The sequence below is a fragment of the Acanthisitta chloris genome, unplaced genomic scaffold (assembly GCF_000695815.1).
Source record: "Acanthisitta chloris isolate BGI_N310 unplaced genomic scaffold, ASM69581v1 scaffold2362, whole genome shotgun sequence".
Lineage (NCBI taxonomy): Eukaryota > Metazoa > Chordata > Aves > Passeriformes > Acanthisittidae > Acanthisitta > Acanthisitta chloris.
In genome coordinates, this window is record NW_008658604.1 from 66148 (window position 1) to 80714 (window position 14567).

Below are 14567 nucleotides of genomic sequence, written 5' to 3' on the forward strand. Positions count from 1 at the left end.
TGTTAGTGAGGATCTCTGTATTTCTTTGCCCTTCGGGACACGTAGTAATTACCATGAATTATGAAAGAATGGAGATGGAGCATGAATTATAGGTATGTTAAACAACTTTCTGTTAGAGCAAGCCAATAAATTACCACAATTGTGACTTCTCTGCATTTCATTTTTTTAATGATCACCAGCTGGGTGAAGGGTTTTTGCTTTCGTCATTTTTGGTAGCTTCAAGGAATTTCATCCAGTTTCATTTATTATTTATAAATTTGGAAGTCAGTTTTATCACTCATGTAAGATTCACAGCCTTGGAGCCTGGAGTCGTCACAGTCACTAAGCATGGTGTAGCACCAGGCTAAAAGCAGTGATAATTTCCATTCATGTGCTGAACTAATGGGCTTATGCTTCCAAGTGGTAAAGGGATGATTTAAAAAAATCTGGAAATTCACATTTATTTGAAGGTAAGGTATAGGGATCAGTTTTAGCTACTGCTGATAATGAATTTTAATAACACACTTACCTTGAGAATTTGTCTGAGATCAATTATCTCACTATACATGGGCTATCAAATAATCCACCCACTGACCTTTGCTGGATTTCTGATGCTGACCAAGATACAAAAAGTCCACCAAGGGTTCCCCCATCTAGTTCTAATATCAAAGAGATTTGATAGTGCATTTTCTCAGTATTCTTTTAAAACAGGTTCATGGAAATTATTTCCAGAGTAGTGATGAGTATTGAAGCACTTCATCCTTGCTACCATTGTTAACAAACTGACACTGGTTCAGCTAGAAGCAAAATGACTGCGGTTATGTGGGACTCCATTTATCTATTTGTATCTATTAAAACATTCCCCAGGGTGCCAAGAGGCCTTGATTAATTCCTTGCACTGTTTCTGCATCAAGAAACCATAATTCTGGAAGTCTCCCATAGGATGGAGTGACCTGATTTGGGGGAAGAATATCTGGTGGAAGATCAGCTCAATATCCTCCTGCTTAAGAGGCAACTTTATCTTCAGGTACCTAGATGAAAAGTTGGGGTTGATTACATGGGGCTATTTCTAATAGACCTAACATAGCCTATCAATGTGGAAGGGGGCGAAAAAATTTAAGGGCCTAATTCTATCCCACTGAGTGCAATCAGTGGGAGATTTGCCATTTCCCTCAATGAAGGAAGACTAAATCAGGAAGTTTGTTCTTGCCCAACAAAAATAATTTCTGAAAGATTAAATATGTACCCAGCCTATTCCAGCAGTGTGAAAATAAAGCAAAATGTCCAATGACTTCAATCTGTTTTGACCAGTTGCAGTGGAAATATTGCATTACCCTAGTGCCAGCCTCACATATGTACAACTCTAGCAGAGTTCATTAATCTACAGTTGACAGGATAGTTATTACTGTAGAGCAAAAATATTCCAGTGACTAAGGGCAGCATAAACAAGCCTCCCTTACATAGCTAGAAAACTTCTCCATGACACCTAGCTTAAAAATACTTCTGATTTTTAAATGACAAAAGTATACCTGATCTTGCAATATGTACCAATTCTGAACGAGGGCCACCAACAAATCTGATTTATAACAGGCCAACCTGTAACAACATCAGTCAATTAAAGCAGGACAATCAAAGGGCGATCATTCTTTCTATCCGCTTGACTTTTTAGAGAGGTGAAGTTTTCCAGGCCAATGTTCCCAAGGTGGGAACACAAATAATGTTTTTCTCCTGAAAAATGGCAGCAAGGTTTCCAAAAATTGGTGTGTAGTCAGACATTCTGAATCCCACACCACCACCATGGGATAAAAAACAAAATAAACTGTATCTGTGCTATGCAGGTGTCAGTACACTGTGGACTGTGTTCAACCCAAGTGGGAAGAAGTTGAGGTGCAACACTGAGAGACTGAGATGCAAATTTATCACAACTATTAAGTTTTCAGGTACAAGTTAAAGCAAATATGCCTTATCTGCTAGACTGCAGATATCCCATAGGCAATCAGAAGGGTAGATCTGTCCATATACCTTCTCTGGACATGTTCCAGTACCCCAATGTCTTGCTTGAAATGGGGTGCCCAGAACTGGACACAGTACTCAAGGTATGCCCTCACCAGAGGGCCTAGTACAGGGGGACAATAATTTCCCTAGTCCTGCTAGCCACATTATTTTGATAGAGGTCTGGATGTCATTGGTCTTCTTGATCACCTGCACACACTGCTGGCTCATGTTCAGATGCTGTGCACCAGCACCCATAGGTCCTTTTTCACTGTCCTGCTTTCCAGCCACTCTTCCCTCAGCTTGTAGTGCTGCATGAGGTTGTTGTGGCCAAAGTGCAGGACTCAGCATTTCACCTTATTGAACCTCATATAGCAGTCCTCCCAAGATATTACACATCTGCATTCATAAATGGTAGACTCACCTTAGGAAGAGAGTATTTGGGTAATTTAATCTGTGCAAAAGGCTCCCGTCTGTATGACACATAGTAATTTGCTCTTCCACCAGTTGTCACCTGTGGAAACACCAAAGCGAGTGAGTGATGACCCTTCTGAGACACTCTATCCTGACACCTCTCAGAGCGTTTGACAACCTTTCTTTCAGATATCTCTTCTATGACATGCACAGCAGTCCCTAAAATCATCTGTACAACTCCAAAGAAATCCCAGACTTGAGAGAGCTGGAGTACTATTTATTTAAGATGTGCTATTGAACTTTCAATTTTGTCTCTCATGCTTCAAATCCAGTGTGATTTTAACATTTCAGGAAAACAAGAGGGAATAGTGGGTATGAAGTTTAAGGTCCTGAGTGGGAGGAAGATGATGAACAGGTTTCATCACATGGTTGCAGCTCAACTACCTTGGGCAAGTAATTTAAAGTCTCTGTGCTTCTGTTCCTCTCCTGTAAGTAGGAGATAATCCCTCTGCTGTTTCTGAGCCTTGTCTGCACTGTAAGACCCTTGGGGCCAGGATTGTCTTCTAACAACCTTTTATAGTGACTAACAGCAGAGATCCATACTAGCAACACTTAAAGCTACATAAAGTAAATGTGCTCTTGGAAAGCTGGAGTTAAGCTCTTAGATGCCCTTTGCCACTAGGAAACTGGTTTCTCTGAAGTCATACTGCCTCTGAAAGAGGATGTGGGGGGGGGACTGATAGACATCCAAATTTCAAGTTTTATGGACTGAAGGAACTGTAAAGGCTATGCATAAATGCCATGCATCAAAGAGATCTAGCCCTGATAATTTATAAAATATGGGATTTTAAACCTGTCACTAGTCACTCTTGCTGTAAGTGTTCTTTCTGGCACTATTTTAGGCCTGACTGCAACAAGGCTTGCAGTTGTGCTCAGTGTATTTCCCATATTCTGCTGTTTTGGCACTCAGCAGGTCTTAAGATAAAACAATACACAAAGCACTTCTCTATTATATGAAATATCATTTGGTGGCTTCTTAAGTTTCCAATAAAGCTAACAGAAAGGTCCTAGATTCTCTCCTAGATATATTCCCTTTATCTGTCAGTGATATTTCAGAATGAGCTTACAGAGAATATTGCTATAGCATCAATTGTATTCTCAGCAGTGATATCACCTCTAGATAGTGCCTTTTTCCCCTAGAGAAGCTGTAATTCGAAAGACACAGTATTACTGGTCATGAAATTTGATATCTAATCAACTCAAGATAAGGCTTTTCCATTCACAGTCTGAAGAACTGGAAAGAAAGGAAGGTTTACAAATAGGACTGCCTTCTACACTAAGACTTCCCCTTCTGATTTTCTCCCAATTTTCCTTGTAATGTTATCATAACTGCATTTAGCACTCCCAAGAGAAAAACCACACCACCACAACACACCACAACACCACAAAACACACCAAAGTCCATAGGAATGACCCATAAGGTCATAAGAATGACCCAGATCACAGCAAGTAAACTCTACACAGAAAACATATAGCTAAAGCCAAGGGAAAACAGAAACATGAAAATCTAAAAGAATTTGCCTACAGACCAAAAAGAAGCCAGTGGCAGAGAGGGGAGAGAACAGGACTCTTAGTTCATGTAAAGTGCACTGTGGACTAGCACAGTAGCTACCATTTCAGGGTCCTGTTCTTCAGCTGTGAGGATCATAGTATCAGAATGGTTAGGGTTGAAAGGGACCCTAAAGATCAGCTAATTCAAACTCCAATTTGTGAGGTTTAGATTAGATATTACAAAAAACTTCTTCACCTGCAGGGCTGTTGGGCACTGGAGCATGATTCCCAGGGAAGTGGTCAAAGCACCAAGCCTGTCAGAGTTCAAGAAGCATTTGTACAATGCTCAGGGGCATTGGTGATGTCATGTGCAGGACGAGGAGTTAGACTTTGATGACCCTTGTGAGCCCCTTCCAATTCAGTATATTCCATGGTTCTATGAGAGACCCATCCAACTTGGCTTTGAACACTTCCAGGGATGTGACATCTACAGATTCTCTAGGAAACCTGTTCCACTGACTCACCACACTCAAAATGAAGAATTTCTTCCTTGTATCTAATCTAAACCTACTCTTTTTCAGCTTAATGCCATTCCCCCTTGTCCTGTGTTTACATGCCGTTGTAGAAGTCCCTCTGCAGCTTTCTTGTACCCTTTAGGTACTGGAAGGTGCCCTAAGGTCTCCCCAGAGCCCTCCATTCTTCAGGCTGAACAAGGGCTGTGAATGGTATATGCAGGATATATTTCCCATCTAATATTGCCACATCAAAATCAAATTTTCACAGGAGAGAACAGACTATGTCGTTGATTCACACTGAGTCCAACTCAAAGGCAAAAATTAATGTTTGCAGTAATTTTATCTCGCTCAGCTCTACAAGCATTGCTCAAGGGATCCCATACTTCTAGGTCATATTTTCTAAATAGCACAAGGAATATTTAAATATCCCCTCTTCTCATATTGATATTTCTGACCTCCCATGAAAAATCCAAATTCTCAAATGATACATATTTGTCACATGAACTCATTTTACATCGCTCATTATTTCAGCACCAGTTCATTATTTGCAGCAGTCTAGATAGGACTGAATGTGTGCAGTGACTACTTGATAAGGACCCTGGGTTCAATATCCACCTCTTCGAATGTGCTGAGACTTGTTCTTCAACTTGTATTAAAGATGCATGCATTAATACTTACATACTTTGTGGATGCTGTGATGACTAATTGCAATTGGGAACAGCCCAACAATCATCAGGTTAATCCAATGAACACAGAGTTGCAAAACTACCAAGGGGTGATCAAATTTCCTTTTTCTGTGCCAAAGCAGAATCTACTACAAGTCCTCCACACTCAAAAGGCTTTACAGTTTTCTTTGTTTTATCCCCCTGCAAACTGGTACCTGGAAGTTTTTGGTTTTTTTTTTAATTTATAGTTTGTCTGTTTTTTAATGCAGAAAGGTAGGATTAAAATGCTGTTCAAGTTCACTATGCATTAGTTAAACTCCTTTTCACTCCTTTACCTGAACTGGGTCACCTTGACAAAGGTTTAGAAATAGAAATCTTTGTGGTCTGTGGTCTTTCTGAGCCAGTTAATATGAGCCACCCACAATTCTGTTGGCAGGAGTTATGTGAAGCTTTTCCCAGCCAGGATCTCATCTTTGCATGATTTACATGCACTGTTATAACAGTTCCAAAAAAATGATCTGGCCTTCAATAAAGTTCTGGCAAACACTGTGGTAGACAATGAATTTTGGAAGACCCAACTTAATTTATTTTGATGAACTTTTCCTTTTCCTATGAGCAAACTGTCCTACACTGTAAATCCCAGAGATTATGATAGTGTTTTGCCCTCCAATGCCTCCTTTCAGTTCACATTTGATGAATGTCACCCAATTATTTGCTGTGAGCTCATCTGTCATGCTCAGTACAGAATTAGCTGGGTTTTTCTTTTTCCTCCTCCACTGCTAATGACCAGATCGTTAATCTGTTTTTCTGGATTTCTACTTTATGTGTTTAACTGGGCTTCTGGCCAGTGGAAATGATTCCTATGGACAAACGTGTTTGTCATTAACCACATCTGTTTTTCCTAACCTGTGTTCTATCTTTTCCCTCCACTCATGATCAACTGCTTTTCTTTAACACTTCCACATTTTGTATCAAAACAAAATCTAATCTAACTTATATCAGCTGACACTTAACAACAGAAACATGAGAAATCTCTCTTTAAAAGCCTCAAAGGTTTCAGTATGTTGCCTCATTCCCCCCACCCCGACCTGTAATGAGAAAGTGGGCATCAAACATAGAAGAGAACAAAGATGTTCAAAGGCTGCAGAGAATTACAGAAAATTTGTCATGGAATCTATTTATCTCCATAATTTCTGTGACATGTCTAGAAACACACTAAGCCATTTCTCATGTTAATGGTTGAATGCAATTCTTTCAAACAGGTTTTGTTTCCTTTTTTTTTTTCTTTCTAAGACTGAAGTTCATCTCAAGCAAAAAACCAAATGTGGTTTCTAAAAGAGTTGCAGAGCAAGCAGAATGAGTCAAGGAATTCCGGAATGTAAAGATGCCCTAGATGACATCAGGAACTGTAGACCACAGTGTACCCGGCTTCATTCTCATCTTGCTGGCTAACTGATGCTGGGACTCATAATTTCCAATGTAAGGTAGGTATTGATGTAAAAAAACATGGAAGTACTAAATCTCTGAAATGGCCCTGGGCTAAACAAGACCCCGTCTGCCTCTTGCTGCTCAAAGACCTTGCAGAGAAGTGAGCAGAAAAGTTGTAGAACGAAATTTTAAATGTCTTGCTGACAGTAAGTAGTTGATAATATATAGTTGATGTTATTTTCAATAAACACCTCACTTGTTTCACTTGAGGTGATTTCCTCTGCTTGTAGAGTTCCCTCCTTCCTAGTAACATAAAATGAATTGGTAGAAGTCAAAAGTTGAGAAACATTATCTGTATCGTAATGACATCCTGGATCTGTGTTCTCCAACTCCATAAGGAGCGCTGGAATTCTCCACACTGCTTTAATTTTAGGTTCTCTTTCTCCTTCTGGTGGGCATAAAATCCCCTAAATCACATTGTGGATTAAAACATGGAGGAGTGATGACAAGTTCAGCAGACAGGCTGTTCTACTCACACCTTTAGTGAGGGATTTTGCTGTTCTTCTGAGCCAGCAACTGCCTAGGCCTTGCACAGGTTTGGCAGGATGAGGATTGAAAAGTTGTGCCCTGTCTTCCAAGCTTAACCACAATGCTAGTTATGAGAGGTTCAGAAGATGAGGAAGAACACATCTACATGAGCCTAGTGTAATGTTCTTCCTTCTTGATTATCCACCATGGCCAGGAAAAAGGATCTTCCAAATATTTCTGTGTATTCTGAGGCTCTCCAGTGCCCCAGCATGAATCCCATCATGATAGGTAGCATCTAGTCTGAATTTCCTGTAGTTTCCATTAATATCATACCTGCTGCAGAGTCATTAAAGCAATATGCAATTATCTGAGTGTGCTGTGGAGACACACAGATTAGTGTTTCGCTGTGCAAAGCACCCTCAAGCTGCCTGGTAAATTCATCATGAAAACATGCCACTTTTTAGAGTGCAGACCCATCAGAGAAAATTTGCGAAGACAAAGGAGCATTTATTATACTGACCCAGTCCCTGTACACTTCCCTCTCACCTCAGAGCTATGAAGACACAGCTATAGGACACAGTAATCTTGAGTGAAAATATTGCATTTGTTTTAAAAGCAACTCCTTCAGAAAATGTACATGGTTACACCAAAACAAGAGCCACAAAAGAGCTGCAAATGCACATTACCCACACAGAAACCAACTTAAGAGAGGAACATGATTCTATGCATTAAATCTCCTTTTGAAAGATTTCAGAGGAAACATATGAGTTTGCCAATGTAATACTTTACATCTTCAGCTGCAGACATTGCTGATAAATCAGACAAGGTGAGGGGAGGGGAGAGAGTGATAAAAGAAAGTACAGCACAAAAAGCCCTAGAAATAAAATCAATATAAATAAATAAAGGAAAATGCTAATAATTTTTTATCAACAGATATTTATGTTCTAGTTCCAAATCTGATATTTGGCACAGAAAAGATGAGACTGTGCTAGAAATGGATGAAAAGGACACAGCAGTGAATGGGAAAGTAGCTAACTACTTACTGCCTGTCTTGTTTTAAGAACAGCTTTTAACTAGCACGTGGGATGCACTTTCTTTCATCTGTATGGATTAATTTCCCCCAATGGAGTGATGTCCAGCATTTTAAATAGGGGTAAGAGGAGATCAGCTGTAGCAGGCATTATTCACCAGTAAAACAGGTGTAATCGTGTTCATCATTTAAACGTCTTCATCCTATTAGTTTCATAATAAGCTTTTAATGATTCCTTCAATAAAAGACTCAAAGACCAAACCCTACAACGCCGGAGAGTGCTCCATTGTCCCGCCAAACCGTTTTCTCTACCATCGATCGCAAAGATAAAAATCAATCGTAGCTAAGCAGGGTGAAGTTAAAAATAAATTGCATGGATTGATTTCTGTTAAGACCTTTGGCTCCTAGTTAATGGAGGAAAATATGGAGGAAAGAAATTTATATTTGAACACGGTGTACTTAGTTTCTATGAAAATAAAGATGACTCTCCATACCAGGAAAGCAAAGTTTCATTTCTTTCCTCCTATCTTTTTGCACTGCTGACAAATAAAAATATTTTTAAAAATTCCTTTCTTTATTCATGGGGAAATTTACTGCTTATTTAAGTTATTAAACTGATAGCTCAAGAACTGAGGTCAGGAATCCTTATGAATTGGCATCATTTCAACTTTGATTGCTCGTTGAAGCCTACTCACCAACTGACTTCAATTCAGCAAATATGCTCACTTAGCCTAGCCCTAAATACACAATAAACTTGAAACATGCACTCATGTCCTACTAAACATAAGCACTTCCACATTTTCCCAAACAACCACAGTTACAATCAGCAGTAGCAATAAACTACTTCTCTGGGCTGAGCTTAGACATATTTAGCTTACAGAATTTGGAACTGCTTTTCCCCCTGTATAAAACTTTAAAGAGAAATGTCCCCCACCCCAATTCTAAGATTATAAATAATAAATATTTTTCTTTATACTGAGGTTGAGGGAAAAAAAGTTATCATAAATATATCCACTTTGATAAAACCAGAATTTGATTCAGATAAAAAAGAAATCTACAGAAGCCATTTTGCATTAAATGACTTCAGCTGAAATTTTTGGACACCCTCTGATAAAACTCCAGGCATCCAAAAAAAAGGACGTTATCCATAAGTTCTATAAGAAGCTATCCACGATTGTGGGTGAATACTGACATCTGCATATGTTTTAAGGAGACTTTTTTGATGCTAAAGAAGACTGAATTGGTTCAAAAGCTCTTGGCAGAAGTGTTTGCTCCTATGAGCCATAGGAACTCAGATGTGCACTGTAAGGGTCCTACTCAGCTGCACCACACAAGAACATCTGGAGAAATTTTGGGTTTGCTCATTCTCACTCATGCTAGTGAACAGGCCACAATGTTGCCCTGCTGTGCAAGTCCCTGAGATAGGCAGAAATCTAAGCTCAAAATTACTTCACCAGGTGAAGAAGAGCCAGATACATGATGAGTATCAAAGAAGAGCATTTTGACTTAAACTTTTCACTTTCCACATGTAATTCTTACAATTCCTAAAAGAACTGCAGCTGCTTCCACACTGCTGTGTGTACCAGCTGTGAGTAACCACCATCCCCTGCTCCTAAATGGCAACACCACAGACTCCATCACGTTCAGGAGGATTATAAACCACAGCCAAGACCCTCTCTCTCTTCCCAGCTCCCTTCACACTCCTTTCTTCCTTCATCATATGAACATCAGCAGAGCAACTTAGCTTTTTGGACATGGGACCATCATATGTCCCAGGACAACTTCACCTGAAGGAATCTGGAGTGAAGAGAAAGTTGTGCAGTTCCCAGGGTCCCCAGGAGACTGAATCACAAATGCAATGGTATTGGAAGCAGCCAAGAAAGCTTTCCAGAAGGAGAAGTAGCAGGAGGGACCAGGTGAGACACAAGACCCTCTTACGAATTTCAGCCTGCAGTCAAACACATAGATAAATTGTACCATGGGAGTGGAAAGGAGCACCCATGTTCCCACTCTTTAAATGCCTTGGAAAGTGATAATGTACTGCATCTCAGCATGCCTCTCTTGTTAATGGTGCAAAGCACTTCCCATTTAAAGTGGAAATGGAGCAGGGTCTGAAGCAAAAAGCCAGTCCTTTTCAGTCAAAGTCTGCAGGTGACATTCCTTGTCCTTATGATGCAAGACCACCAGTCAAAGGCAGATCTGAGAGTGTTCAACTCCAAAGGCATTTGCTTGGCCTGCATCACTCCCAAATTCAAACCAGGTCTCAGCTTCTAAATCTCAGAAGAATCTTCCATACCCAGTAGCTTTGTCACTGCCATGGAAAGTGCTAAGATTCTGAGCTACATTTCAGATCAACTTCAGCTGTACTCTCTTGGGATAGCAGAGTCTACACCATCACAGAGAAAAATAAAGACATAAAAAACAACCAAGACATGTATTGATCACCCATCCACACATCTCTGCACTGACTTACAGCCAGTTCAAATCAAAAAGGCCAAAGTTACCCTGAGGGTCTCCAAGCACTGACAGAGACAGAAGCTTAAGAGAGGAATGGGAACAGCGATAACTGCATGCTGAACTCAAGTGGTATGATCTCTGGGAGGAAAGCCACACACTGAAGGGTTTACACAACTTGGCAAGACTAATAGGGGGAGAAAACATATTTTATGAGACCTACATCTACAGCTGAGAGTAAAAAAAAAGAACAATTTTCAGAGACCAAATCCTTCCCCAAGTACTTTAGGATCTTGTGAGTATGCTCAAAGTCTTATCTGTCCCTTTTCTAACTCTATCAATTCCAATCTCATAAAAAAATACTACTTCTCCCTGTAAACTTTGTTTCATTTATATCCTTAGGCCACCAGTGCTATAAAAGCAGTAGTGCTCATAGTCTTCATGTCACACGTTCTGAAGAGTTTCAGCATTATTATGGTCCCTCTCTTGATATCTAGAATTCTGTGTGAAAATACAGTCCTTACAGGGGTCTGTAGTAGTGCAGTGGGAATGTCGTCTGTCCCTGCTAGTGGCCAGGCTCATCCAACATGGGAGCCCAGGCATCCAGCAGACCCACTGAGCTATTGCACCTGAGATAGCTTGTACATAACCTTTGGGTAACTGAGAACTACTTTAACTTAAAAAACATTAGCTCCCAAAGGTAGATCAATGGCAGCTGTAGGTCTGCCCACTAGAATGTTGCTTTCTGCAGAAACTGAAGTCCCAGAGTAAAGTTGATTGCCAGTGACTACACTGCCCTATTCATACCCCTTTGGAGTTCTCAGACCACCACAAACAAGCAACACTGTACTGAGACTTCTTTGGCCTAGACTCTCTTCACTCTCTGCAGTAAGTGGTGACATTTGCTCATGCTTTCTTGCATTTTCAACGGGAAATTTTCTTCTGTTGGCAAGCAGACATACACAGATCATTTCTGCTCTTCTCTTAAGTGTATAAAGAACAAGGCAGCACCAATACTATTTGTTTACTTAAAGGAGAATAATCTCCAAACAACACTTTCTCACTCAAAATACAATTTCCTGAAAACTAATCTCCATTTTAATTAAAGGCTATTGCATTTTCAGCAACCTGAGCAATTCCATTAGAAACCCTGATACAAGACTTGCTTGAAAAATATCTTCCCCTGAATTCATAAATTCTCCGAAGTATCAATACTCAAGATTCAGACATAATCCAAAAGCCTATCCCTGATCCCTGTGTCTTATAATGTAGGCTCTGCACATGAGAATACCATAGCAGTTCATGTAATTATCAGGAAATCAAATCTTTCAGGCAGTTACAGGTTATGTCTGCACCTAAGTTTAGAAAGTGGTACTATCTCAGTGGCAAGTATGCAAAAGCACCAGTAAGGAAAGGTGTAGTCCAGCCACAGAGAATGGCACATTACAGTTATAGAGAAAGCATGGGCTTCACAGTGCACTTCTGTGTAATTGAACATTATTGACACTGATCTTAAGAGGCAAAGCTGCTCATGGAATTAGCTTCTTTTTGGTATAGTAAGTAAATCCAGGCATATTCCAAGTTTTTCTCACAAATAAATGACCTGCTTTATAAGTCACAAAAGATGATGATGATACTGGCTTCTGGTTACATCAGAGCAACACTGTCAGCTGAATGAAAACTTACGCACACAAAGGAGGGCAGGATTTTCTCTTATGTGTCAACTTATGCAGAATTATCCAATCCAATCTTAGTGGTATCTTTAAATAACTACTGATCAATCAAATAGGAAGTCAATCAATAAATTCAGAGTGATCACCTACTCTTTTATTCATAAGAATTCTTCCTACTCTCTCTTAGTAGCTATTTCTTTCTTCCTTCCACACTACCTTTTACATCTTTCCTCATGGGCTATGTTATTTTGCCTGGTAACCAGTCCCAGTCTTTTCAAACTGTCTTTATGGACAAGATATTTTCAAGCATAGGACCATTCTCTTTTTATTTCTTCGTACTGTAATTCTGCCAGATACTTTCGGAAGTGCTACACAACAGGAATCATTGATTTATAATGGCATTATAATATCTTTGGTATTCTTCTTTCCCCTATCTATTATGCACTGTAGTATCACATTTGCTTTGAGTGCACAGTTACACAGGTTAAGACTTGCCAAGAATCTTACACTACAGGCCTGTTCATCAACTTGATTAGAATGGATATTCACTAGTAAATAACTGTATGCAGATAATCTAAATCATTGATATCAATAGCTAGGATTCATCTTTCCTAATTTTTCGTTGTCAAAATGTTAGGTGTCTTCTCTAAGCTATACTTAGTTTCCTTCTAATATTAATGAGAAAGGTATATTCAAAAAGAGACCTATCTCATCTTGAAATAGGTGAAATAGGTGAAGGTAAATTACCCCTGAAGGTTTTGATCTTTCCACTCACTTTACAGGAACATGGACTATGGATTTAGACTAAAAAATATACTGTTTTAATTACAAAAGTTAAAAGAAACAAGTTCCTCTCTCCACTATAAGACATTAGTTCTGACTTTTTTCCAGCACAGACAGATCAGAACTCATGCACCAATCCTTTATGCAGCTATTAAACCTCACCAGATTCTTAACATTTAATTTGGTATTTATTTATTCATCTCATTCTAATATTTGAAATTCTAAATACCTGGCTCCCATACTTCTGTTCAGGATTATCCAGACCGGATGATATGCATGAGACATTGCACACAGAGTCAATCTGACACATCCCATAATAGGCAGCTACATCACACAGCTTGTGAGACTAATACATCCAGGACATATCAGCAGTCCTACATATGTACCAAGCAAATGCTCTGCATAGTCCATTGACCACGTGCTGGACACGGTGGATTTAACACACCTTCAGCTCTGAGAGATGTGTGCTGTGAATCTGAAGTGTGTGTGTGTTGCTGAAATACTGCATGGACTCAATCCATGCCAAGTTTCTGCAGCCACTTATGACAGGCTGCTGGACACTCAGAAACCCTGCAAATGTGATAAAAAAAAAAAAGGGGGAAAGGGATAGACAACCTGTGACTGGAGAGTCTCCTGCCCAAAGCAGAAATATTCTGGGTGTGCAATTAACAAGTTTTATAAGTGTGGGAATGTGATTTTCAATTCAAACATCCATTAAGTTACAATAAAACATTGCTAAGCATAGTCAAGGCACTTGTATATTACATATACATACACACCTGTTTGTATACACACACATACACACACTTTTTTTTTTCTGACTTGAAGCATTTAGCAGCTATTAGCTTGAGCTGCTCACTGCTAATTTGAGGCAGAGGAACACACACACCAGGCACATGTCCTCACTGTGAGATCAAGATTGAAAACAGAGAAGCTGAGTTTTAACACAGGTGAGAGTTGTGGAATGAGAAATGTCTGTTAGGCCTCATGCTAGCCCTAAAGAACTAAATGTTCCACAACACCCTCAGCCACAGACTTAAACCCCCTGCATTCACAGTGTTTTCCAGCAGTGGGTGTCCCCCATGATGCCAAAGGAAGCAGTAGCAGGCTGGGTTTCATGAGAGAATGAGGTCAGTTGTGGCTCCCATAGCAGTAGGTCATCTCTAGAGCAGCAGACTCCCCTACTCACAGAAGTCTGCCACTATTACTCAAGTGAATGCAGTTTTCACATTGCAGTTGTCCCAGGCTATAGGGATACAGTCCTCTACCTAATCCCAGCACAGAATTATCAGCTTTCCCATTTAAATTCCCATTTATAAAAAAATCTCACAATAAACAGAGTAGAACTTTCTCATAATTTGGATACATTCAAGAAAAATATTCCCCCAAGTAAAGTAAGTAAAATAGGAGTAAAAGGAAGTAAAATTGGAGCTTAATGTAACCAGGTGTTGCTCAAAAAGGGAAGTGTATGTCTTTTTTGTATCACCTGAATCCAAGCTCTACCTCATCTCGTTTCACCCTCCCTGCTTCAGCACTGGTGACAAGTAGTTAATAT

General features: G+C 39.7%; 1 protein-coding gene across 1 annotated transcript in view; it reads right to left on the reverse strand.

Moving 5' to 3' along the window:
- SORCS3 (sortilin-related VPS10 domain containing receptor 3) overlaps window positions 1-14567 on the reverse strand; it is a 92124-nt gene that overhangs the window by 66062 nt on the left and 11495 nt on the right. Inside the window, exon 4 of the mRNA XM_009085151.1 lies at window positions 2396-2485. Coding sequence (XP_009083399.1) covers window positions 2396-2485 — 90 coding nt within the window. The remainder of the gene's footprint in view (window positions 1-2395; window positions 2486-14567) is intronic.